The 27,105-nt window shown below is 43.8% G+C and overlaps 1 protein-coding gene across 1 annotated transcript in view; it reads left to right on the plus strand.

The window, feature by feature from the left end:
• MCC (MCC regulator of WNT signaling pathway) overlaps positions 1 to 27,105 on the plus strand; it is a 434,517-nt gene that overhangs the window by 97,349 nt on the left and 310,063 nt on the right. Inside the window, exon 3 of the mRNA XM_044264127.1 lies at positions 18,504 to 18,718. Coding sequence (XP_044120062.1) covers positions 18,504 to 18,718 — 215 coding nt within the window. The remainder of the gene's footprint in view (positions 1 to 18,503; positions 18,719 to 27,105) is intronic.

The raw sequence follows: 27,105 nt of genomic DNA on the forward strand, positions 1-27,105 counted from the left end.
CAGTCTCACAACCCTGAGATCATGACCGGAGCCGAAATCAACAGTCAGGTGGTCAGAGACTAGGCCTCCCAGATGCCCCCGGTATGTTTCTTTTTTCAACTTTTAAGCAAGTGTATACAAGATCACCAGATTCTCAGCTAGTTCTTGAGATATTTAATAGTTTGGATGTCTTTTGCACATTATTAGGTCCCGTATGTCACTGTGCTATTCTGCAATGGTCTAAATTCTTGGAAAACAATGTCTCAGGTAGTGCACACTTGACCTGTCTTACTTCCTGATTTTGTCCTTTATGGGTATTTCCATCTATTTGGCGGTGCTCCTTTTGAATATATTATTTTAGCGCTGTTCCCATTCGTTATTTCCTTTTATTTTTTTAAGATTTTATTTTATTTATTTGAGAGAGAGAGACAGTGAGAGAGAGAATGAGCGAAGAGAAGGTCAGAGAGCAAAGCAGACTCCCCATGGAGCTGGGAGCCTGATGTGGGACTCGATCCTGGGACTCCAGGATCACGCCCTGAGCCGGAGGCAGTCGTTTAACCAACTGCGCCACCCAGGCGTCCCTAGTTATTTCCTTTTAGCTAGCACAGAACAAAACGTTCCTGGGGATCCAGGTGTGCTTGTCCCAGGTGGTAATCCTGCCATGAGGAGCTCCCCTGATTACCTGCATTGATTGTATCTTTTGGAGGACATAAAACACAATGAGATTGTTCGTCCATTTTCCCTCCAGCATGATTTAGCTGAAGCAATTCATTAAGTGTCACTGTTTTTATGGGATGTTGAAGCCATTCCAATTTCAGTGGCTGTGATACAACTTGGCACAATTTTAGATATTTTTCATGGAGTAAAAATGACTCTTTGGCTGAGATCAGGGCTCAGTCTGCTGGCAGAAAGTGTTTAGTTTGGCCAGACTATTTCATTGTCCATTGTTCGTTCTGGAGAATCTGTCACTCAACATTATAATCACAAAAGGCTCAGGAAGGCTTGTTTTGCTTCCTGTTTTATCTTGTAAGTCTACTGCAAGTTCATTGGAGAACATAATCGAAAGGGCATTAGTAAGTGACTGTTTAAATCAGTTAATTTTTATGGTTGTTTTGGAAGGATTTGGTATGGTTTCCAGTAGATGCATTTATTTTTGCTATCTACAAGAAAAACACTTTTGCTTCTAGTTGAAGCAGAATTTAATCTGATATGTTGTGTATCTATTTTGTTCTCATTTTCTGGATGTATATCAGTCAGTTCTAGATAAATCTTAATGCAAACTAATTACTGTTTCAGATTTGTCCCTTGGTATTTGTGGTGTATTTTCTTTGATTTATCTGACTTAAGATTTAGAGTCCTTTGATAAAATTGGGCCCTTGAATTACAGTACAGCCCAAAGGATCTGTTAAATACCCTCTGGTTTACCCTCTGTGTAGAACAGATGAGGAAATGAAGATGGAAGGGTTAAATAATAATAATTCTCAGGCCACATAGTTAGTTGGTGTGGCTGGGGCTAGACGAGACTTCTGACTCCTGGCTTGATTATTGCTCTAATAACTCACACCACTGTGATCTTTTCTATTTTTCTCTGCTGTATTAACAGAAACTTAGAATTCCTATCTCCAAGATGGGTTTTTTTTTTTTTCCTTAATGTATTTTTTTTAAGTTTTTTTTTTCTTTTTTTTTTTTTTTGACAGAGATCACAAGTAGGCAGAGAGAGAGAGGAGGAAGCAGGATCCCTGCTGAGCAGAGAGCCCAATGTGGGGCTCAATCCCAGCACCCTGCGATCATGACCTGAGCTGCAGGCAGATGCTTAACCCACTGAGACACCCAGGTGCCCCAAGATAGTTGCAAAATCTTTTATGAATGCTGCCACTTTGGTCTGTTTGGGATATTAAGGAAAAAGAATTGTCCATTCTTGAACCACGAGTTTCCAAAGGGATACAGCTCTGCCTCTCTATGGCCTAGGAATGGTTGCAGGGATAATTAGAGGGAAATCCTGAAGGGGAAGGTGTCTCATGGAGGACAGCAGTTGGGATTATGACACTCTGCTTCATCATCCATTGTGGAGATTCTCCATCTGATGCCAGCCTTGTAGGATAAGAGGTTTGTTTTTATTAAGGGAACTCACTGTTTTCTCACACCTTTTTGCTGATTGGCTTTAATGCTGACCAATATATACCCTGAGAGTCTATTCCTTTGGTTTAGCTTTTTCCTAAAAGCCAAATACAGAAAACATATTTAGTTTAATCAGTCATTTATACTGTATATTAATAATATGACCTGATTTTTTTTACTTCAAGTGGCTCTATTGAGGAGGAGTCACTGGAAGGGTCCTGAAGGACCATGGTGGGATGAAGGAGAGTTAGAGCTGTGGAGGAAACCTGAGGAAGGAAGTGGGTGGGGCTTATGAAAGCCATTTTGTTTGTTTCACTCTTGCCTCTGCCTGATCTGATAAAGTTCCCGTTCCTTTAGGGTGGCATAGATCAGTGTTTCCTTAACTGGGCTCAATAGACTACCGTAGTTTTGGGAATGGTGACCCTAGATCTGGAATAGGTCATATGGCCCATAGGACCAAACAACCAAGGAGCGCTAGATATCAGAGGGATTCCTCTAAAAGGGAAAATAGAGACCAAAACAAGTAGAAAAACTTAATCCAAGTGGAATGGAGATTCTGCAAAGAGAACATTCAAAATAATCCCTCGTTAATATATTTTGAATATATTTTTTTTAATTTTTTTTTTTTTAAGATTTTGTTTATTTATTTGACAGACAGATTACATGTAGGCAGAGAGGCAGGCAGAGAGAGAGGAGGAAGCAGGCTCCCCGCTTAGCAGAGAGCCCGATGCAGGGCTCGATCCCAGGACCCTGAGATCATGACCTGAGCCGAAGGCAGCGGCTTAACCCACTGAGCCACCCAGGCGCCCCTATATTTTGAATATATTAAATACAGGAGAATATATTGTGTTCACACACAAAGAAAAGGATAAAAAGAAACATTTTTTTAAATCTACCCTGGAAAAAATAGAGCACACATTATAAACTCAACAGAGAAAGAATGGGAAATAAAATAAGAATGTCTTCCGGAAATGGGAGCAGAAAGACGAAGAAATATAAGATGGGGGCACCTGGGTGGCTCAGTCGTTAACCATCTGCCTTTGGCTCAGGTCATGATCCCAGGGTCCTGAAATTGAGCTCCGTATCGGGCTCCCTGCTTCCCCCTTTTTTACTCCCACTCGCCCTGTTGGTGTTCCCTCTCTTGCTGCATCTCTCTCTGTTAAATAAATAAATAAAATCTTAAAAAAAAAAAAAAGAAAGAAAGAAATATAAGATACGGGAGAAAAGGACAAAATCAGAGGGCTGGTGCTGGGTGTCTACCACTCAGATAATAGCTGTCCTAGAGAGAGTAAACAAAGAAAACAGTAGAGAAGAAATCATCTACAAAATAGCCCATGAAATTGTCTTGCAAAATGAAGGATATGAGTTTCTTTCTTTTTTTTTTTTTAATTTAAATTCAATTAACCGGGACACCTGGGTGGCTCAATGAATTGAGCCTCTACCTTTGGCTCAGAGATCTTGGGGTCCTGGGAATGAGCCCCACATCGGGCTCTCTGCTGGGCAGGGAGCCTGCTTCCTCTCTCTCTGCCTGTCTCTCTGCCTACTTGTGATCTCTCTCTCTTTCTCTCTCTGTCAAATAAATAAAATCTTTTAAAAATGTATATATATGGGGGCGCCTGGGTGGCTCAGTGGGTTAAAGCCTCTGCCTTCGTCTCAGGTCGTGATCCTGGGGTCCTGGGATTGAGCCCCGCGTCGGGCTCTCTGCTCAGTGGGGAGCCTGCTTCCTCCTCTCTCTCTGCTTGCCTCTCTGCCTACCTGTGATCTCTGTCTGTCAAATAAATAAATAAAATCTTTAAAAAAATATATATATGAATAAATAAATAAATTCAGTTAGCCAACATGTTGTGCATCATTAGTTTCAGATGTAGTGTTCAATAATTTATCACACAACACCAAGTGCTCATCATATCACTTGCCTTTCTTTTTTTTTTTTTTTTTTTTAAAGATTTTATTTATTTGTCGGAGAGAGAGCGAGCACAGACAGACAGAATGGCAGGCAGAGGCAGAGGGAGAAGCAGGCTCCCTGCCGAGCAAGGAGCCTGATGTGGGCCTCGATCCCAGGACGCTGGGATCATCACCTGAGCCGAAGGCAGCTGCTTAACCAACTGAGCTACCCAGGCGTCCCATCACTTGCCTTTCTTAATGCCCATCACCTAGTTACCCCATCTTCCCTCCCCCCTCCCCTTCAGCAACCCTGTTTGTTTCCCAGAGTTAAGAGTCTCTCATGGTTTGTCTCCCTCTCTGATTTCTTCCTATTTAGTTTTCCCTCCCTTTCCCTGTGGTCCTCCATGCTATTCCTTATGTTCAACATATGAGTGAATCCATATGATAATTTTCTTTCTCCAATTGACTTATTTCACTCAGCACAGTACCCTCCAATTCCATCCACATCGATGTAAATGGCAAGTATTAACACTTTCTGATGGCTGAGTAATATTCCATTGTGTATATATATATATACCACATCTTCATCCATTCATGGATCCATCCATTGATGCATATCTCGGCTGAAGGATGTGAGTTTCTTGATAGAAAAAGCCCACCAGGGGTACCTGGGTGGCTCAGTGGGTTAAAGCCTCTGTCTTCAGCTCGGGTCATGATATCAGGGTCCTGGGATCGAGCCCCGCATCGGGCTCTCTGCTCGGCAGGGAGCCTGCCTCCTCTCTCTCTCTCTCTCTCTCTCTCTCTCTCTGCCTGTGTCTCTACCTAATTGTCAAATAAATAAATAAAATCTTTAAAAAAAAAGAAAAAAGAAAGAAAAGGCCTACCAAGTATCACTTACCATAAAACATAGGGACACAAATCACTGTGAAATTTTATGACACTAGAGACAAAGAAAATATTCTTCAAATTTCCAGAGAGGAAATACAAAACAGGACAAATAAGAATGATTTGGAATCAGAATGGCTTCTGACTTCTCAAAAATAGTAACAGAGGGGCGCCTGGGTGGCTCAGTGGGTTAAAGCCTCTGCCTTCGGCTCAGGTCATGATCCCAGGGTCCTGGGATCAAGCCCCACATCGGGCTCTCTGCTCAGCAGGGAGCCTGCTTCCTCCTCTCTCTCTGCCTGCCTCTCTGCCCACTTGTGATCTCTGTCTGTCAAATAAATAAATAAAATCTTTAAAAAAAATAGTAACAGATATTAAATGAGGAATGTCTTCAAAATTTTGAAGAAGAATGGTTTCCAACTTAGAATTCCTTACCAAACTATTAATGAAGTATAAGGATAGGAGATAAGTGTTTTCATGCAAAAGACTTTGAGTGCAAAGTCTCAGAAAATTGACTTCCCATGCCTAATTTCTTCAAAATCTATTAGACCTCCAAGATAACCTAGGAAGAGAAATACTTGGAAACATGAAACAAGGAATGAAAACAAGTTAGAAGTGAAGCATACTGGTGGTCATTGAAACCAATCTAGGCTAGAGCAGATCAGAAAGTCCCAGAAAAATATTTTCAGGCTAAATTTTTATTTAAGGATTTTATTTATTTATTTGACCTAGAGAGAGGATAAGCAGGGGAAGTGAGAGAGGAGAAGAAGGCTTCCCTCTGAGCAGGGAGCCTGATGTGGGGCTCAATCCCAGGACCCTGGGGCCATGACCTGAGCTGAAGGCAGACACTTAACCAACTGAGCCACCCAGGCACCCCATTTTCAGACTAAATTTGATGGAATTTTTATGCATCTTAAATTACTGTGAAGATATTTAGATAACTGACTGAGAATTTGAGACTGAATTCATGACATGGAAAACTAAACATGAAATTACAAAAAAATTATTAATCCCAGGGAAAACAGAAATTATTCAAAAAAAGGGAAGTAGTCATGGTCCACTTGTGAGTATATAGTTTACATAATCACATTCATGTAGCATAATCAAAGAACAAATATTTATTTCCATAACAAGTAAAATTAGATACCAAGATGTATTTTATAGCTGAAAATAATTTAAAAAGCTGAAACAGCTATATTTTAAGTCCTCCTTTATCACATATCTATATCTAGCAAATAGTAGAGACTTCTGAGTCTAAAATCTAAGTGAGGGGAGCCTGGGTGGCTCAGTGGGTTAAGCTGCTGCCTTTGGCTCAGGTCATGATCTCAGGGTCCTGGGATCGAGTCCCGCATCGGGCTCTCCGCTCTGCAGGGAGCCTGCTTCCTCCTCTCCCTCTCTCTGCCTGCCTGTCTGCCTGCTTGTGATCTCTGTCTGTCAAATAAATAAATAAAATCTTTAAAAATATATATAAATAAATAAATAAAATAAAATCTAAGTGAATGAGGAAACCCGGAGCATCAAGCCACTTTTACCTTGAAAGTATTGTCTGAACCTGTAAAATCAAACTTTTGATTACATGACTATGTGGGCCCTGAGAACAGAAGAAAAATTCCAAGGACTGCTCAGGTGGGGAATGTAATAAGATATACCTTCTTCTTCAAAAGGTAGACTACTATAGAGGTCTGTACCCTCTGTGTAAGTTTGAACCACAAGTATACTAATCTGTATACTACCATTGGAGTATTCTTAATGAAATTGCCTTAGAGATATGTAAAGCGGTTCTGAAAGGATATCCAGAAATAACTTTCCAAGGAATATGGAAAAGTCAGTATCTAAAATTACTAAGTATGGGGCGCCTGGGTGGCTCAGTGGGTTAAGCCGCTGCCTTCGGCTCAGGTCATGATCTCAGGGTCCTGGGATCGAGCCCCGCATCGGGCTCTCTGCTCAGCAGGGGGCCTGCTTCCTCCTCTCTCTCTGCCTGCCTCTCTGCCTACTTGTGATCTCTCTCTCTCTCTGTCAAATAAATTAATAAATAAAATCTTTTTAAAAAATAAATAAATAAATAAATAAAATAAAATTACTAAGTATAATAGGAGACTACATACCATGATCAAGAATTAACACGAAAAAAAAAATCAAGATTTCATTTGTTGAAATTATTGGACTCAGAATACAAAGTAGTTATGTTTCCTGTGTTCAGAAAGAAAATCTAAGCTAGCAAAAGAAAACCAAAGAGCCAAATGAATATCTAGGAATGAGAAATGTTGTAACTGAAATAAAAACTTAATTAAACTTAACAACAAGTTAGTTAGTGATGAAGACAGAATTAGTGAAATACAAGACAGGTTAGAGGACATTATTTAGAAAACACAGAAGAAAGAGATATAAAATGTAATATATAAGAGAAAGACTAAGAGTCGGGAAAGTTTAACATAACAGAATTGGATTCTCAGAAAGAGAGGAAAGAAAGAATGAAGCAGAAGCAGCATTTGACGTAATGGCTAAGAATTTTTGAAAACTGATAAAAGACACTAATCAGCAGATTCTGAATACTAATGAATTCTAGGTAGAAAAAATGAAAAAAAAAATCAAGTAACATAGTTAGATAATTAGACATAGTGAGCCTGTAGAACCCAAAGACAAATGGAAAATCTAAAAAGGTTTTGTTTTTTTTTTTTCTTTTTAAGAGGCAGATTACTTTCAAAGGAGCAACATTTAGGCTGAGAGCACACTCTTGAGAACAATGGAAGGCAGTAAACAGTGACATTCCCTTGTCCTCTATGTACTGAGAAAAAGTAAGTGACAACCTAACATACCATACGAGCAAAAGTATCTTTCAAGAACCACAATGGAGGGACGCCTGGGTGGCTCAGTTGGTTGGACGACTGCTTTCGGCTCAGGTCATGATCCCGGAGTCCCGGGATCGAGTCCCGCATCGGGCTCCCAGCTCCACAGGGAGCCTGCTTCTCTCTCTGACCTTCTCCTCATTCATGCTCTCTCTCACTGTCTCTCTCTCTCAAATAAATAAATAAAATCTTTAAAAAAAAAAAAAAAAAAAGAACCATGATGGAGGGCACCTGGGTGGCTCAGTTGGTTGAGCATCTGTCTCTTGATTTTGGCTCAGGTCATGATCTCATGGCTATGAGATGGAGCCACACTGCTGAGCTCCACACTCAGTGGGGAGACTGAGATTTTCTCTCTGCCCCTCCCCTCCCAAGCTCATTTGCACTCTCTCTCTCTCACTCTCTCAAATAAAATAAATCTTTTTTTAAAAAGGAACCAAAGGGGCGCCTGAGTGGCTCAGTGGGTTAAGCCTCTGCCTTCAGCTCAGGTCATGATCCCAGAATCCTGGGATCAAGTTCCACATCGGGCTTTCTGCTCAGCAGGGAGCCTGCTTCCTCCTCTCTTGCTGCCTGCTTCTCTGCCTACTTGTGATCTCTGTCTGTCACATAAATAAATAGAATCTTAAATAAATAAATAAAAAGGAACCAAGATGGAATAAAGACATTTGAAGACAAACATAACCCTAGAGGAGATCTTCATTAAGTGAAATTCTAAAGGATATATTTCAAGCAAAATGATGGTGGGTCCAGATAGATGTTTTGAGTTGCAAGAGAGAAAGAAGAATAAGGAAAGTGGTAAATATGGTTAAATATAAATAAACAGAGTAAAAACAATATTACTTTGTCTCAAAGACTTTAGGGAAAATAAATATAAAATAATAGTAACCTTTAAGTTGGGAATGGGATGGATAGATTTCAAGTTTTCTAAGGTCCTTATATTGTCCAGAGATATATAAATATATTGATAATCTTTAGATTTTAATAAATTAAGTATGTTATAATTTATAGCATAATCACTAAAATAGAAAATAAGTGTTTTTTTTAAGTTTATTGATTTATATATTTAAGTAATCTCTACACCTAATGTGGGGCTTGAACTCATGACCAAGAGATCAAGAGTCCCATGCTCTTTTGACTGAGCCAAACAAGAAAATGTTTAATTCTCAAACCTATAGATTTAAAAAATGGAATGAAAAATTTTCAAAAAGGCAAGAAAAAGGTGGTGCCCAACAGTCAAGATTGTGTCATCCTGCGAAGCCTACACTATTTTAGGCAGGGTAGGTGGCCAAGTCAGGGTTTGTTATGACCAGTATCAGGAATGCAAAGGAGACATCACTATAGATACTATAGACATGAACAAAAAGAAAATGGTATGGTATGGGGCGCCTGGGTGGCTTAGTGGGTTAAGCCTCTGTTTTCCGCTCAGGTCATGATCTCAGGGTCCTAGGATCAAGCCCCAAGTGGGGCTCTCTGCTTGGCAAGGAGCTTGCTTTCCTCTCTCTCTCTGCCTGCTGCTCTGCCTGCTTGTGATCTCTCTCTCTGTGTCAAATAAATAAAATAAAATAAAAAAGAAAATTATATGAACAGCTTTTTGCCAATATATTTAAAAATTTGAAAGAAATAAGGACAGTTCCAGGAAAATATAACTTACTAAAGCTGATTTATTAAGGAGTGTAAAATCTGAATAGTTCTATAACTAAGAATGAAATTAAAACAGTAATTTTAAAAATGTCCACAAGGAACACTACAGACCCAGACAGCTTCCCTGGGAAGGTCTACCTCACATTCAAAACCAAATAACTCCATCTCATATAGACTCACACATAATCTTAATACCAAAATGTGACAAGGATAGTAAAAGAAAAGTTACAAGGCAAAAGTTACAAAAGTTACAGTTTTACTTTTGAACAGAGATACAAAATCCTAGACAAAATACTAGGTAACCAATTTCAATGATAAATAAGATAACACATATTTCAGCTACGTTGGGTTTGCCTTTTTTTTTTTTTTAAGATTTTTTTAACTGTCTTTTTTTTTTTTAAAGATTTTATTATTTATTTGACAGAGAGAGATAGAGCACAAGTAGGTGGAGCAGCCGGCAGAGGGAGAGGGAGAAACGGGCTCTCTGCTGAGCAGAGAGCCCAGTGTAGGGCTCGATCCCAGGACCCTGGGATCATGACCTGAGTCCAAAGCTTTCGCTTAACTGACTGAACCACCCAGGCATCCTGTTGGGTTTGTCTCTTTTTTTTTTTTTTTTAAAGATTTTATTTATTTATTTGACAGAGAAATCACAAGTAGATGGAGAGGCAGGCAGAGAGAGAGAGGAGGAAGCAGGCTCCCTGCTGAGCAGAGAGCCCGATGCAGGACTCGATCCCAGGAGCCTGAGATCATGACCTGAGCCGAAGGCAGCGGCTTAACCCACTGAGCCACCCAGGCGCCCGGGTTTGTCTCTTAAATCCAAGTTTGGTTTAACATTAGAAAATTAATATGATCTGGGGCACAGTGGCTCAGTCATTAAATATCTGCCTTCGGTTCAGGTCATAGTCCCAGGGTCCTGTGATTGAACCCCACATTGGGCTCCCTGCACAGTGGAGAGCCTGCTTTTCTCTCTCCCTCTTCCAGCCACGCCCCCTGCTTGTGCTCTCTCTATCAAGTGAATAAATAAAATCTTTTTAAAAATTAATATGGAGATGCCTAGGTGGCATGGTCGCTTAAGCATCTGCCTTCAGCTCCAGTCATGATCTCAGGGTCCTCGGATTGAGTCCCACATCGGGCTGCTTGCAGCAGGGAGCCTGCTTCTCCCTCTGTCTGCCGCTTCCCCTGCTTGTGCTTGTTCTGCCTCTCTCTGACAAATAAATAAAATTTTTGAAAAAAATAATATGCTTCAACATATTAAAAAACTTAAATGAAAAATACCAACTTTTTAGGAATGAAACATAATATAGTTCTATTCCTTGCTAAGAAGCTGAAGTCAGAATAATTTTTTGTATTCCTGTTTGTGTATTTTTCCTGCCTGGCATTTTCCATTTTGATTAGGCTGATTTTCAGCCAAGAAGTATGACAGACCCTATGGGCATGCCAACCAAAGGATATGTGTGATACTTCCCATCAAAGAGCACAGGCTTAGATTAGCATTAACTCCATTCAGTCTGGTACTTAAAAATTAGGAACTATGAGGGCGCCTGGGTGGCTCAGTTGTTAAGCACTGCCTTCCTCTCAGGTCATGATCCCTGGGTCCTGGGATCGAGCCCTGCATCGGGCTCTCTGCTCTGAAGGGAGATTGCTTCTCCCTCTCCCACTCCTTCTGCTGTGTTCCCTCTCTCGCTGTGTCTCTGTCTGTCAAATAAGTAAATAAAATCTTAAAAAAAAAAATTAGAAACTACCAAGGGCGGGGCGCCTGGGTGGCTCAGTGGGTTAAGCCACTGCCTTCGGCTCGGGTCATGATCTCAGGGTCCTGGGATCGAGTCCCGCATCGGGCTCTCTGCTCAGCAGGGAGCCTGCTTCCTCCTCTCTCTCTGTGCCTGCCTCTCTGCCTACTTGTGATCTCTGTCTGTCAAATAAATAAATAAAATCTTTAAAAAAAAAAAAAAAGAAAAGAAACTACCAAGGGCTTACTGAATACATGACCCGTTAATATGCCTTATAAGAGAAAGATAAATCGATCCAAAATACCATCTCTGACTTCTGAGAAAAACAAGTCTTTTTATTTTTTTTTTAAATCTTAATCTCTGTGGACTGTAAACATTAGCACCCCCAACCCCATCAGCCTCAGGCTCAAATGAAACTCAGTTAACACTTCTTTGCTCTAACACTCATTTTAACACTTGCCCTAAACTATCCTTTGAATTCTTCAGCCCTAAGTCAACCGTCTTGGTTATCTCCTTCATATATCTAGTTTAGACAAGCCAAAATAATAAGCTGCCCAATATTATTTTTAATTGTTTTTTTTTTAAGTTAAAGATGCTTGCTTCAGCTGTGCTTTCATAACTAAAGTATTCATTGCCTAAGGGCAGACATTTTCCCTTTTATATTAAATTTAGCAAACAGAACAATAGAATCTAGAGCTGGAGACGGATTTTAAAGATTATTTATTCCTGCTTCCTTTTGGTTGTCTCTACATCGTCTTCCATTAGACGTTCTCAAGCCTGTGCTCAAATTATATCAAGGGTCTTTGAACATATTTGTACAGAGTGGGACATTAAGAGATAGCCAGTAATGATGATGATGTTGATAAGCACATTTCCGTAAGAAAAATTCATTTCTTCATTTCTTTCCTTCTTGTCATCTATCAACAACCTTGGCACAGGGGGAAGGGAATTGCATTTCAAAATACATCTTCCACTCTGTTCCCAGTGTGTCATTGGAAATTCAGTACATTGTCCCTAGATGGGCCACATGTGACGTATATTCAAAACAGGACACTGATCAGCTCACTTCCTATGGATAACCAAGGGTCGAAGAACTGACTTTTATCATTGGGAGCTAATATTATTTACCTTCCCTTAGTAGGTAGGACGTGTGCTTTGCACTACTTTTGTTTTTTGTTTTCCCCAGAAGGCTAGGTAGTTCCTATTTATCTATCCTTTCTCATCCAATTTTCCTTGTGACCGCAGACCAGGTTTTTAAGACAATTGTCCTGCATATGCAGTGTAACTCGTGCTGGAGGAATCTAGAGGTCCTCAGGGGAGTTGGGCTCCTGAATCTTATACCAAGCATTGACATTAATAAGTGACTAAAGACTCACACGGTGTCTCCCTTCTGGACTAAAGGATTTACTGCTGCTTCTGTTGATGTCAGTATTACCTGGACATAGTAAATGTACTATGGCAGGGAAGGCTGAGAGCTGGCAGCCGATTTGTTCAAATTCTCCCTCAATGCTTTCTGTGGTGGTGGTGTCGTGGTTCTAAATGCAGAAAGGTAGCTGCCCCTGACGTGTTGAAAGGAGTATTTTCTCTCTTGCCACCCAGGGTAATAGATTAGGTAATGTTTTCTAAACAATCCACATAAAGGAAAAATTAAGGGCCACTAGATACAGACAGTGACATAGGATACTATTAATCCGGGTCTCTGGACCGCCTAACCACTCTGTGTTATCATCTGCCTGGGATATGATGAGAGGCCCCAACTCTCAAATGAAGGATGGAAAAGAAGGACCTGCCGGTTAAAAACAGAAGGGTATCGGGGATGGCCAGAGCGTAGGTATGATGACTAACTCTACTTGCTCCCCTCTCGAGCTGCTGCTGCTAGGCTGTGTGGATCACCTCATGGTGCTGGCTGCCATTTTGAGGAAGGTCAGTTGTCCTCTGGAGGTAAGAGTGGGCCAAATAGAATAAGGAAGCAAAGGGGTGCCTGGGTGGCTCAGTTGGTTAAGCTTCTGCCTTCAGTTCAGGTCATGATCCCAGGGTCCTGGGATCGAGCCCCAGGACTCCTTGCTGAGAGGGGGAGTCTGCTTCTCCATCTGCCCTCACCCTGTTCATGCTCTCTCTCACTCTCTCTCTCTCATTTTCCCACTCACTCTCTTTCTCAAACAGGGAAGCAAAGTTTCTCAAAGCCAATAACCAAAGACTTTGACTTATTAATGGAATGTTCTTTACTCAGAGAAACATAACTTTGACTCTTACCTAATTGTCTATTGTCTTTAAAGAAACTAGTAAAGTATAAAACCGTTGATGAAATTTTAGCCACTGGTTAGGTGCCAAAGGTTTGTTTCTTTTTTTCTTTCTTTCTTTTTTTTTTTAAAGATTTTATTTACTTGACAGACAGAGATCACAAGTAGGCAGGCAGAGAGAGAGAGAGGAAGAAGCAGGCTCCCCACAGAGCAGAAAGCCCGATATGGGGCTCAATCCCAGGACCCTGGGATCATGACCTGAGCCGAAGGCAGAGGCTTTAACCTACTGAGCCACTCAGGCACCCCCAAAGGTTTGTTTTTCAACAGGTACCTTTTAGAAGCTGGGAGAGAGTATACCTTTCCCCCCTATATTGTTCCCTACTAGATTGTCCCAAATGGATTACAAATAACTAGAACTGTTATTAGAACAAATAACTAAAACTGTAAGATAGGACCAGATGATTGCTAACATTTATTGATCAGTTTCTTATGTGCCAGGGGTTGTGTAAACATTCTACGTATTTTTATCTTGCTTCCCTCTCGCAACACCTCTGTGAAGAACTCTTCAGTATCCCCATTTTAAAGACAAAGAAACTGGGGCATAGGCTGAGTAACTTGCTTGAGATCACATAGCTGGTCACAGTGACTCTTGATTCGACCCTAAGCCATCTGACTACAAAACCCCAGCTCTTAACCACACTCCTATGCAAACAGACAATGTTTACAAAAATAAGCTGAGAGAGGGAAAATGTCCTCTTCTAAAACTGGGGGGAATGATTTAGTCTTTCATAGGCTGTGGGTAGAACGAAATAAAATAATACATGGAAGTTGCTTGGAACAGCGCCCGGCTCCTAGTGGTCTGGAGTAGATGTTAGGTATCGTGGCCTTATCCTCATGGGGGCATGTCGGGCCTGCTGGGAGGGCTGCCCTGAGGTTTTGGTAAATAAGCGTAGTGACCACAAGAGCTGAACCCGGGTGGAACTTCGACGGTGGGAGTAGAGCACGAGCTGGCAATTGCCACGCACCCAGCTGAACAAGGGTCTCGATGTTAGGCGGATTTTCTGTTTCAGTATTTCTCCAAGAGCAGGGTTTGCCTAGTGATATATTTTATAAACATGTCAAACTGCCAGCTGTTTTCTGTGCTTTTCTGATAAGGGAAATATTTAGGATCTGTGCTCCGCCACCTTAAAACACTAAATGTTTTGGTTTGAAATAAAAGAATATACATCGTTGCTTACTGCCAAAGTGCCCTAAAGAATTATGGTGGCAGAAGGGATGGCTTTCTTCGGTCCTGTGCTGCAGAGACCTCCAAGCCCAGGCAGTGCTTTGGGCCTTTGGTCTTTAAAGGGAGGCCACGCGGTCAGTGTCCTTCCTGGCCCGAGAGCGGCTGTGCAGTTGGTTGTTCTGGACTGTGTTCCCCCCAAATTCCCATGTCGAAGCCCTAGTGCCCCAACGTGAAGGGGTTTGGAGATGTGATTTTGGGGAGGTCGTCAGAGTCAGAAGAGATCATGACGATGGTGCCCTCATGATGGGATTAGTGTCCTTAGAAGAGGAGACCAGAGAGCCTGGTGAACATGGGGGACAGTAGGACTGTAATGGTATCCATGTTAAGGAAAAGAAAGCACAGCCACTTCTCCAAGGTCAGTGGGCAGTTCCTGAGGTTAGCAAGGGAGTGAAGTGAGGCCGGCTGAGTGTGAGCCTGAAAACTACATGATATTTCAAAGGGCAAAAGCAAGATGGTTTCAGACCTACAGTTTTAGTGGTTTATTTTTTTAAGATTTTATTTATTTATTTTACAGAGAGAGACAGATCACAAGTAGGCAGAGAGGCAGGCAGGGAGGGGAGAAGCAGTTTCCCCGCTGAGCAGAGAGCCCAATGTAGGGCTCGATCCCAGGACCCTGAGATCATGACTTGAGCTGAAGGTGGAGGCTTAACCCACTGAACTCCTCAGGTGCCCCAAGACCTACAGTTTTGATGGTTTTCAGTGAGATCATCCTAATTAACTGACTAATCTCACCTTAGGAATGTTGGTTTTTAATCCAGAAAAATCAGATATGAAGTCACGCTGAAAGAGAGTAATGGAAATAGGGTACTGTATTTAAGAAGCGCACTTCCCCTTTTGGGGTCCATTCACATGGTGCTGATGTGACTGACTCAGCTCCCTAGCAGAAGATCTGAGTTCCTCAACACCACTTCAGCAGAAATTGTTATGGTAATAGTGTGAGAGTGTGAGGGCCTTTTGATCCTGCTGATTAACATGGAGCTTGGCTAACCTGATTATTTGACTCTTCCAGAGACTGGGTTTAGGTCCGTTAATACAGCATCATAAATTCAAATGAAGCTTCCTTGGGCCGTCTCATCCCAGAACTGTTGTATTTTATTATTTGAAAATGAGACTCCCTGTTTGCATAGAGATAAAGCTTAAGTGTATAATTTATTTTGATTTTAAAAATTAATCTCCATGTTGCTTTTCCCGTTAAGAAGTAAAACCCTGTGGTACCACAACCGTGGATAATTCAGCCATCCACTCGATTAAATGCCAGATGTCATAGGCCATGTGCAAGGACCTGGGCCCTGTGGTGAAACGTAAGGGCAAGGGCCCAACCTCATGCTTGCTTGTCTTCCACAGGAGAGAGGACCCAACCCATTTTTCAACTTTTACCTCAGTCAGTCTTCTTGCCACGTGTGCCTGGGCCAGGACAGAGAATGTGAGGCAGACAGCAGAAGGCAGAGACCACTCAGAGCAAGCAGCAGGGGGAGGGCGGGCAGCCATTTTGTAGTCTACGTTGAAGGAAAACAAAACTTCCTTTGCAATACAGTTAATAGACTTTAATATTAAAAGAAACATTGAGGGGCGCCTGGGTGGCTCAGTGGGTTAAGCCTCTGCCTTCAGCTCAGGTCATGATCTCAGGGTCCTGGGATCGAACCCTGAGTCGCACTCTATGCTCAGCGGGGAGCCTGCTTCCTCCTCTCTCTCTGCCTGCCTCTCTGCCTACTTGGGATCTCTCTCTCTCTCTCTCTCTCTCTCTGTTAAATAAATAAATAAATAAATAAATCTTTAAAAAAAAGAAAGAAAGAAAGAAACTTTGAGAGTTGTCTCCTAATCATCTGCCTTCAGTCAGGTCCTGATCTTGGGGTCCTGGGATCGAGCCCCGCGTCGGGCTTCCTGCTCAGTGGGAAGTCTGCTTCTCCCTCTCCCTTTCACCCTTACCCCGCTCACATTCTCTCTTCTCAAGCAAATAAATGTAATCGTTAAAAAATGAAAACAATAAGAAACAAATAAAAGAAACTTGGAGCAGTTACAAACACAAGGGTTGTCTGCTTGAATACAAAGATACGTCACTCCAGCCATAGAGCATTTGTTTTTTTGTTTTGTTTTGTTTTTTTAAAGATTTTATTTATTTATTTGACAGAGCGAGATCACAAGCAGGCAGAGAGACAGGCAGAGAGAGAGGAGGAAGCAGGCTCCCTGCTGAGCAGAGAGCCCGATGCGGGCCTCGATCCCAGGACCCTGAGATCATGACCTGAGCCGAAGGCAGCGGCTTAACCCACTGAGCCACCCAGGCGCCCGCCATAGAGCATTTGTACAGAGTGTGTGGGCAGACTGACCGAAGAACCATAGGGGGAAAACATCCTAAGTGGTTCCAGACAAAGAAAGTTTACCTAGTCACATTGATTAAACTCACCAATACCTAATAAAGGGGAGATTGGACATTCATATCAGAACCCACTGTACATAATTTGTAGTTTTGCTATATGTAATACAACTCAAGTAAATTACAGGGTGATCTGTATATGTTCTCACTTCATACCACAAATGGAACTATGTGAACGAGTCCCCTTTTTTGCCATTGAAAGTCTCGTATGGAAGACCCATCAATATGAAAACTTCACGGACTGGAGCTACGATTTGTCGTGCTGGTGGCTTCCTCCCCGGTGCCTAGCACGGTGCCCGTGTATAGACGTTGGTCATGTTTTCTAGCGGCCCAGGCCTTTTGCATACTCCTCCTGGGTTTAGGAAAGGTCTCACCTTACAAATCCTGCCTCCTCAGTGTAGAAGCCGGAAAACAGATCTCCCAGCCTCCCTCACGGCTAAGACACAGACGCATGGGCCCCAGGCTCCCCCAGCCAGCTGCACCCAGGGGACTTCTGTTCAGAAGTGAGCAACACAAGGAAGAGGGCTTTGCCCCAAAATGAATTTTTCTAGCCATGGTGACAGCTGACGCATCAGGTTTTCTCCTCCAGAGAGCTTTCCCTGAGCATCCCCACCCCTCTCTCCAGGTCTACTCTGTCGTTGTACTTTCCCACTGTATTATAATTATTAGCATCTTTTATTGAGTTTGAATCTGTTGTGATAGTGAAGGTCATACTAGCTGCTGTCCCCCCAAAAACTAAAAATATACGGTGACCAAAGGAATGTCCTTTTCCTCATCACAAAAGGTCGAAACAGGGTACCCGGGATGGGCAGACAGCCCTGGGGCGGGAGATCATTCAGGCACTCAGGCGTCCTTCATCTTGTGGCCTCCCTGTCTGTGCCCCGCAGCTCCCAAGGGTGCCCTGCCCTCGCGAGCCAGGCCGGAAAGCGAAGGGACTGGAGAATCATGCGCTGAGGGTTTTAGGAGCCAGGCCTTGAAGTGACACTTGGCACTTCTGCTCCCATTCTACTGTCCAGAACTCAGCTGTGTGGCTACATCTAAGAGGCAAACATCATATAGCTTCCTGTGGCTTCTTCCAGATAAGAGAAAATTACGAGAAAGTGCCGTTCCTACACTTTCTGTCTACTGCCTTGCTCCCTTCTTCCTTAGCTGGGGAAAAGGATTAGAGTAAGAAGGCTGATTATCCAGTAACCCCGTGCAAATCACAGACAGACGTGGCTCTGCTCTGGATTTCCTTCCCTTGGCTCTCTGCTGCTTTTCTGCTGAGTGACTCTGTTGGGGCGGCGGGGAGGGGCATACAGTCATTGGAGAGTTATTTCTGAATGATTGGCCTAAAACTGCTTTTATCTTGAGGCTCCCCATGTGTCCGTTTGAAAGAGAAAGTGCTTAGCACGCAGTCTGGGCGCCACATGTGTTCTGACTTGCTGGCACGAGGAAGGCTTCGGAGGGGGGGTTCCAGATCACTGCCTAGTGACCACCCACAGGCTAATGAAGGAAACATCTTTTTATTTCCCCTGCCTCTCCTGGACATAGGTGCCCTATCAGCGGCCAGGGAGAGCTGGGAGTACGACTCGGGAGCCAGGGACCTCCAGAGCCCGGACTTGCAGAGTCATTGGGCCCTGCAGAAGCTTCTGGAGCACAGTGGACGCTCTTTGAGCCAGCAGGCTGCGGCCCTCCACACGCTGCGCACACAGTCCCGGCATTTTGGCAGTTCTGGAGGAGGAAGCTATCTGGAGCTGGCCAACACGGTGAGTAATTTCTGGTTCATGGAACCCGTCTTTTAGCCTGTGTGAATTCCGGTACAGATATTTTCATTTTGAGCTCCAAGGGACATACTGGCTCTTGTCTTTCTTCTAAACATTGTGCCATTGAAAGCATTGCCAGGAATGTTAAGGGCTCCAAACACTTGTGGTCAGTGACTTTGCTCTCATCATTGAGAGCAGAGTGCTCTCCTAAAAGGCGTTTCAATGAAGTAACTTGCAGGATTTAATTACTAGAGAAACGACATCAGCATTTCCATGACTAGAGTACTTCTATGGTACCAGACATTACAAACTGATAGACTACAATCCTTTCTCTTCCCTGATTTGGATGTTACTCATTTAAAATACAAAGAGGAGGGGCACCTGGGTGGCTCAGTGGGTTAAGCCGCTGCCTTCGGCTCAGGTCATGATCTCAGGGTCCTGGGATCGAGTCCCTCGTCGGGCTCTCTGCTCCGCAGGGAGCCTGCTTCCTCCTCTCTCTCTCTCTGCCTGCCTCTCTGTCTGCTTGTGATCTCTGTCTGTCAAATAAATAAATAAATAATATTAAAAAAAATAAAATAAAATTCAGGAAGTATACCCTGACAGTTTTCATACTTGTCATATACACATTTTATGTGATCTATAAAAACTCATGACAAACTGATAATCAATAATGATGACTATTTATTGGGATACATTGACTAAGTAAAAAAAGAAAGAACATGAGAGAGAGGCAGAAAGAAACAAAGATGGGGCGCCTGGGTGGCTCAGTCAGTTAAGTGTCTGCCTTCGGCTCAGGTCATGATCCCAGGGTCCTGGGACCGAGCCCCGCATTGGGCTCCCTTCTCAGCAGGAAGCCTGCTTCTCCCTTTCCCACTTCCTCTGTTTGTGTTCCCCTCTCACTATCTCTCTCTCTCTCTCTGTGTCAAATAAATAAATAAATAAAATATATTTTTTTAAGATTTTATTTTTTATTTGATGGAGAGATAGAGAGAGCCAGAGAGCATAAGCAAGGGGAATGGCAGAGGGAGAGGGAAGCAGGGAACCCGATGTGGGACTTAATCCCAGGACCCTGGGATCAGGATCTGAGCTGAAGATAGACACTTAACCAATGAGCCACCCAGGAGCCCCACACAGGGGAAGTTTAACGTAAAAACTGATAAACGAGTAGCAGGAGACTCCTCCTTACTCCTTACTACAGAGTAAAGAAAATTCTAATGCACCCAGGAGTAGCATGTGTAAAGAGAAGCTACTCCCTCCAGAGCTGAGGCACAGTGCTCAAGGGAGACACAAATTAAGAAGACATTCCTCTCCTCACCAGACCTACTGGAAGGGAGTGGCTGGGGACCGCTAGATGGCAGAGAAGTTCCCTGAGATGCTACGGGCCAGGGTTGGTGAGCAGGAAGCCAGCCCTCTAGAGTGTCAGCTCAGCTTGCTGAATGTCACCATCTGGGTGTCTGCAAGACTCTGAGCGTCACCAGTACGCTGTGAGAGGAATTCACTGGGGAGCAAACTGACGCTTGGTGCCAAAATCCGCTGAGATGTCCTCCAAATGGTGCCTTCAGATGTGGTAACAATGGCTGTCCTGTGCCCTCCGTCCACCATAAGAGCAAGCAGGGAAGAAGAGCACCACAGAACCAGGATGAGAATTCCTTATTGAAAAAGAAGAGGGGTGCCTGGGTGGCTCAGTCGGTTGAGTGTCTGGCTCATGGTTTTGGCTCCATCGTGATCTTGGGGTTAGGGTTGAGCCCTACATCAGGCTCTGCGCTCAGCGCAGAGTCTGCTTAGAATTCTTTCTCTCCCTCTGACCTTCCAATGATGTTCACTCTCTCTCTAAACTAAATGAATCTAAAAAAAAAAAAAGGAGAAATGTTTACAGGGTCCGGCTTCACTATCACAAAGCAAGGCAAGGAAGATTGAGATGAGAGGTAATAAATCAATAACTGGTACAGGCATTTTTAGTGCTGAGAAGCTTCTGGGAACTTGCTATACAAGCTTTTACCTTTCTAAGCATCCCTTCCTTTTCTTCTGCCACTAAATACCTGTCTTATCCTTCTACCAAAGACAATGGATATTATGACTTTGAGGCTTAACACACTGTTCGAAACGCGAAAGCAACAAGATGGTGATGTACCTAGAGTTTTATCTGAGAAGCGGGTGGCTACATGTGGCCTAGAATAAGGGATTTATTACAAAGGGTAGACCTGACACAAATGCGGGAGCTGGAGGAGCTATTTGTCCAGGCTGTTGACTCTGCATCTAGGTTGGAGCCTGAAGTTACTCTCAGCCCATCAGGTCAGCATACGAGAAGGATAGCCAAATGCAGAGGAGGCAAAGCCAAGCCAGCACGTATGACACATGACGATGACCTGAGACCCATAAGGGCACAATGGAACCCACATCTGTTCTCTTACTACCACAACCAACCTCAGTGCTGTCGGGGGGAAGCTGGCCTCCTGTCATCCCAGAGCTGCACACACACACCTGGCCCAGGACTCAGAGAAGCCAGAGGAGGAGACCTGGGGCTCTGGAGCTGCCACAAGCCCGATGCACCAGGAGGGAAGTGGCCCATTCACAACATCCCGAAATCTTCACCTCTACTTCCTGGATTTCACACGGAAGTTCTCGCGTGGCCATCCAGAATCATGCAGGCTAGAGAATGCTGGGAAATGTCATTCCAGCTTAGATAAACGGACAGGGCCATGGCGAGACTGCCAGAATCATCAAAGCGAGATGAGACACTGAGGAGCTTAGTAAGGAAGAGATGCCGGGAAAAACGCACCGGCTGCTCTCCGATGGCTTTCCTCTCCAAACATTTGTCTTGCAGGGAGGAGTCTAAGTGGTCAATGTTAGGTTCCGTAATCAAAGGAGCGAGACTGATACAAAGCGAAGGTCAAGCAAAGCTTTATTTCGCGCCAAGCATCGAGAATCAAACTGACCAGTCAGGGCCGTCTCTTGCAAAGAGGCGACCCCTCCCAGCCTCACAGACTAACTTTTATAGAGGTAGTTTAGCCGGGCTATACACAGGTGGCCAATGAGATTGCAATACACAGAGAACACTGCACAGTCCTGCTAAGTCGGCCACACACAGAAAAAAACTGCGAGGTAACACATGGGTAGCCAATTAAATCTCAATTTACCCTAGTAGATATATGCGCGCCCCACTGATTGGATGTGTTCACCTGGCCTGACCCGCCCTTGTATCTAGGCTTTGCAGTAAGTTCCTCTGGGAGGGGCAGGGTCAATCTAAGTTTACTGCATGGGGTCAATCTAAGTTTACTGCATAAACACAAAATGACTCCCTCTGGCCAACCAGGTCCTTACATTTCCCCCTTTTCTTTGGAGATTAGTCAAATCCTTGACTTTTCAGCCAGTTCTATATTCTCTGGTTGTAAGGGGTTATATTGAGCATGTAAGTCTAACATTTTTATCGCTCTAGTTTTCTTTGGTACAAATGACACTAGTGCACAGTCGGCTGATGAGTTAGCCATTTACCACTTCATAGAACCTTTTCCATTTTTTTCGAATTTCCTTCATCTAATTTCCTACCTATACTTTGCATAAACAGGTAACAGTAGGAGCAACAATAAACTCATAGTCTTTTGAGTCTTAGCTTTAGTCCATGGTCAGCAGGGTCCATTGGCTGAGGCTTCCACCTCTGGGGGGTATCTTCATCCTTGGCTCGTTTGACGTGACCCGCATGAATCCAGGCCCTGATGCCTTCTACTTTTACTGCCGTGGGGGTGGTCAGGATAACAGTAAACGGTCCCTTCCAGCGAGGCTCCAAGTTCGCCACTTGATAGCGACGTATCCAAACCAAGTCCCTGGGTTGGTAAGGATGTGGTTCCACCTCCGTCTCCGTCCCAGTGAGGGCAGTCCGGATCCCTGCATGGGCTTTTTTAAAAGACATACTGTAATGCCTGCAGTGACTGGAGTACAGACTGATCAGTAATTTCTGCTAGGGCAACCTCTTATAGCCGAGGACAGAGCAGGGGGTGGGGTGGGGGGGTCTTCCAAACATTATTTCAAATGGGGTCACCTTGTTTAAATAGGGTGTACACCGTGCCCTGAGGAGGGCGAAAGGAAGGAGATCCACCCATCCACCGCCAATCTCCAGAATTAGTTTTGTCAAGGTCTCTTTAAGAGTCCGGTTCATTCTCTCTACTTGCCTGGAACTCTGGGGCCGATAGACACAATGTAGTTTCCAATTTGTGCCCACAGCCTTGGCCAATGCCTGTGAGAGTGAACTCACAAATGCAGGGCCATTGTCTAACCCGATCGCGAGAGGCAGCCCAAACCTAGGGATTATTTCTTCTAGTAGCTTTTTGGCTACCACTCTTGCTGTCTCATGTTTGGCGGAAAAAGCCTCTACCCAGCCTGAAAAGGTATCTACAAAAACTAACATATACTTGTGCCCGTATTTTCCGGGTTTCATTTCTGTAAAATCTATTTCCCAATAAATTCCTGGTTCCTTAACTCTTTCTCTTTTCCCTCTTCTCATTCTAGTTCCTCCCACATTAACTGCCTGGCATTGAGCACATCTATCAACTATATCCTGAACCATACGCCCTAATTTAGAAGCCTGGAACTGCTTGCCTTTAAGTTCCTTGAGTTTGCGTGACCCCAAATGAGTACCCGATGTATCTGGTTTACTAACTTCTTACCTAGTTTTCGAGAAAGAATTAACTTTCCTCTTCTAGTCTTAGCTCATTCCCCTTCGTAGTCTAATTTAGCCCATTTTTGTAAATACTTTAAATCTTCCTCTGAATAGTCCGGTTTTTCTGGTAGGGCTAGAGCCGGGAGTGTAACCAGCTCTTGCACTGTTTCTCGGGCTGCTTGCTTTGCGGCTCGATATGTTAATTGCTTTCCTTTTGAAATCAGATCAGTCCCCTTTTGGTGTCCTGAGCAATGCATAACAGCCACCTCTTTGGGGTCCCAAATAGCCTGGGGGAGAGCCAATATTTCTCCTCTGTTTTTAATTCCTTTTCCTTCGCTGTTAATAGGCCCCTTTCTTTATAAATAGCCCCATGTATATGGAAAGTAGCAAAGGCATACCTGTCTGTATAGATGTTGGCGGTTTTACCTTTGGCCATCTGCAGTGCCTTAGTGAGTGCAATCAGTTCCGCTTTTTGTGCCGAAGTTCCATGTGGCAGGGCTGCTGTCCAGAATTCCTGCTCAGGAGAAACCACTAGAGCCCCTGCATACCTCTTTCCATCGACCATGTAGTTACTCCCATCTGTGAACAGAGTCATCTCGGCATCCGGGAGGGGAATGTCTCTGAGATCCAGCCTTATTCCTGTGACTTGGATTAGGACCTCCCCACAGTCATGTGGATGGTCAGCCAGCTCCTCTGGCAGCAATGTGGCTGGATTTAGCACCACCGGGGGCTGGAAGGTCACTCTTGGTTCCTTGAGGAGGAGGGCCTGATACCCTGTCACTCGGGTGTTCATTATCCACTGGTCTGGTGGAGTCTGGAGAAGGCCCTCAATAGCATGTGTGGTGGTTACGATGAGATTTTGACCTAAAGTCAATTTACTTGTATCCTTGACCAAGAGGGCCATGATAGCAATTATGCAGAGGCACGGGGTGGGGGGGGGGAACCCAGCCACTACTGGATCTAGTTTCTTACTAAGATAGGCTACTGGCCTTTGCCAAGGCCCCAGAGTCTGAGTCAAAACTCCTTTGGCCACCCCTGCTTTTTCATCCACATACAAGTGGAAGGGCTTGGTAACATCTGGGATGGCCAATGCTGGGGCACTCAGTAAGGCTGTTTGTAATTCCCGAAATGCTCCTTCTGCCTCAGCTGTCCACTCTAGCATAGTGAGCCCTCCTTTTGCCAGTTCATAGAGAAGTTGGGCAATCTCCACAAACTGCAGTATCCGCAGCCTATAGTAGCCCACCGTCCCAAGAAACTCCCACACTTGTCGGGATGTGGTGGGGCAGGGGTATTGGGTGATCACCTGTTTCCTGGACTCAGACAGTGAACGCACTCCCTCATGGAGATCAAAGTCTAGATAAGTGGCATGGCTCTGACAGAGCTGTGCTTTCTTCGCTGACACCTGATACCCCTTTTCCTGCAGAGTCTGTAAGAGAGCTCTCGTCCCCCACAAACATGACTCATAGTCCTCAGCAGCTACTACCAAGTCATCAACGTACTATAACAGAGTGACTCATGGGTTGGAGGTTCTGTACTCATGCAAATCCTCATGTAGGGCCTCGTCAAAGATAGTGGGCGAATTCCCGAACCCTTGGGGAAGTCTTGTCCAGGTGAGCTGGCCTTGGAATCCTTCCTGTGGGTCGGACCACTCAAAAGCAAAAAGGTGCTAAGAATTCCTTTGCTAAAGACATGCAGAAAAAATGCATCCTTGAGATCTAAGACGGTATACACAGTTCTTCTGGGGCCCAGGAGGGAGAGTAGGGTATAGGGGTTAGGCACCGTCAGGTGGATATCTTCAATCCATTTATCAACTTCCCACAAGTCCTGGACAGGTCGGTACTCCCCAGTCTCAGCCTTTTTGATGGGCAACAAAGGTGTGTTCCATGGAAATTTGCAAGGGACTAGGATCCTGTCTCCTCGGAGGCAGTTAATGTGTTTTCTGATCCCTTTCTTTGCTTCCCAGGGAAGGGGGTACTGCCGAACGTGAACAGCCATAGCTGTCGCCTTTAATTGTACCACCACTGGAGGTTGTTCCTTGGCCAAGCCAGGGGGCTTCCTTTCTGCCCAGACCTCGGGAAACTCATTCTGTAGGATTTGGAGAAGGCTCCCTTGCTTTGTCTCCTCTGGTTTTAAGACTGGCTTGTAAAGGAGGTATTCATCTACTGCTGCCATAAGCACTTGTACAGTGGGTTGTCTCAAGGTTACAGTCATGCCTCCTTCCGAGAACTGAATCCGGGTCTTAACTTGTGGAGGAGATCTCTTCCCATCAAGTTATATGGGGCATTAGGGAGGATCAAAAATCGATGTTTAACAACTCCTGAGGCCAAATTTAAAGTCCTTTCTGTTGTCCATTTTTGTCTTTCTGTGCCATTTGCTCCTTGTACCCAAACTTCCTCTCCAGATAGTTTTCCCATAGGTTTAAGTATCCACCAAAAAATCAACTGATTTCCCCTCCACTTCAACTTTTACCCAAGGTTCGGGGAGGGGCTCCAAACCATGACCCCTTCAGTCTCTGGTGGCAAGCATTGCTGTCTTCCTTTTGGGGCACTCCCTGGACCAATGTCCTTTTTCCTTACAGTAAGCGCACTGATCTGAATCTAAGTCTTCCCTCCTGCCTTCTCTGTGCTTAGGATTTTCCTTCCATTTACTATCCCCTACCTGTCTCCTCTCCACCTCATGTAATGCCAAAACCTTAACGAGTTTTTTTTTTCTGTTTTTCATCCTCTTGTGCATCCCTGTTGTTAAACACCTTTTCTGCTATTCCCACTAACTCAGTCAGATTCTTCCCTTCAAATCCTTCAATTTTCTGAAGTTTCCTATATCTGGGGCTGACTGACTGACAAATCAAGATCATCTAAGTGAGCTATCATGCAACTTCCCTGAAGTTTACCTCAAGTTGTCTAGCTTAAGTAAACAAACATTTAAAGACAATCAAATCTAGAATTTAACATCCATAAAGGTGTGTTATTAAAACATAATTTTTCTCTCTAAAATAACCCTTGTTTTCAGAGATAGCCAAATCAGGACTAATTTATTTGAAAAACAAGTCCAGTTTTAACAAGCTTGGCCTAAATATTTACATAAGCTCAGCAAGAACAGTGAGGGATCATGTAAATCTTTTAGAATCTGCTCTGCTGGAACTTCTCATAAGGAATCTCTAGGTTGAACTTATGATAGCCTCTCCAGGCCAGAATCCAAGCTACATACTTGCCATTAGACATGCCTGCAATACCTGTGGATTTGGGTGAATTCCTCTTCCTGAGGCCCCCAAAGAATCCTGAGGTTCCTGCACCTGCCAGGAAGTAACATCCTCTACTCACCTGGTGAGGCTGCTGGGAACTCTGTAAGCAAGGTATCAGGCCAACAGTTCCAAAGGGCTTTATGGTTCCAGGTTTTACAAAGTCAACCTAAGTTCCTTTAAGCTGTCTAGTCATATCTGAGTCTTTTCAAATATGACATTCCAGTCAAAGCCATGGTAAAATAACCAGTGTTTCCAATGGTGTCCTGTTACAAGGAGAACAGATTCTTATTGAACTTATGCAAATGAGTGATTGCCATGGAAGAAAGAATACTTGCTGAGACCTTTTGGTTTCAGAGGGTTCAGGTAGAGAGAAAGAGTTGAATACTTTGATTTGTTTACAAATGACTACATTTTATCTCTGTAAGTTACAGGTAACTTAAGAAAAAGTTTCCCTAGTCTGGAAGAGCAAACATATGATGAAACATCAAGAGATAC

The sequence above is a fragment of the Neovison vison genome, chromosome 1 (genome assembly GCF_020171115.1).
Source record: "Neovison vison isolate M4711 chromosome 1, ASM_NN_V1, whole genome shotgun sequence".
Classification (NCBI taxonomy): domain Eukaryota; kingdom Metazoa; phylum Chordata; class Mammalia; order Carnivora; family Mustelidae; genus Neogale; species Neogale vison.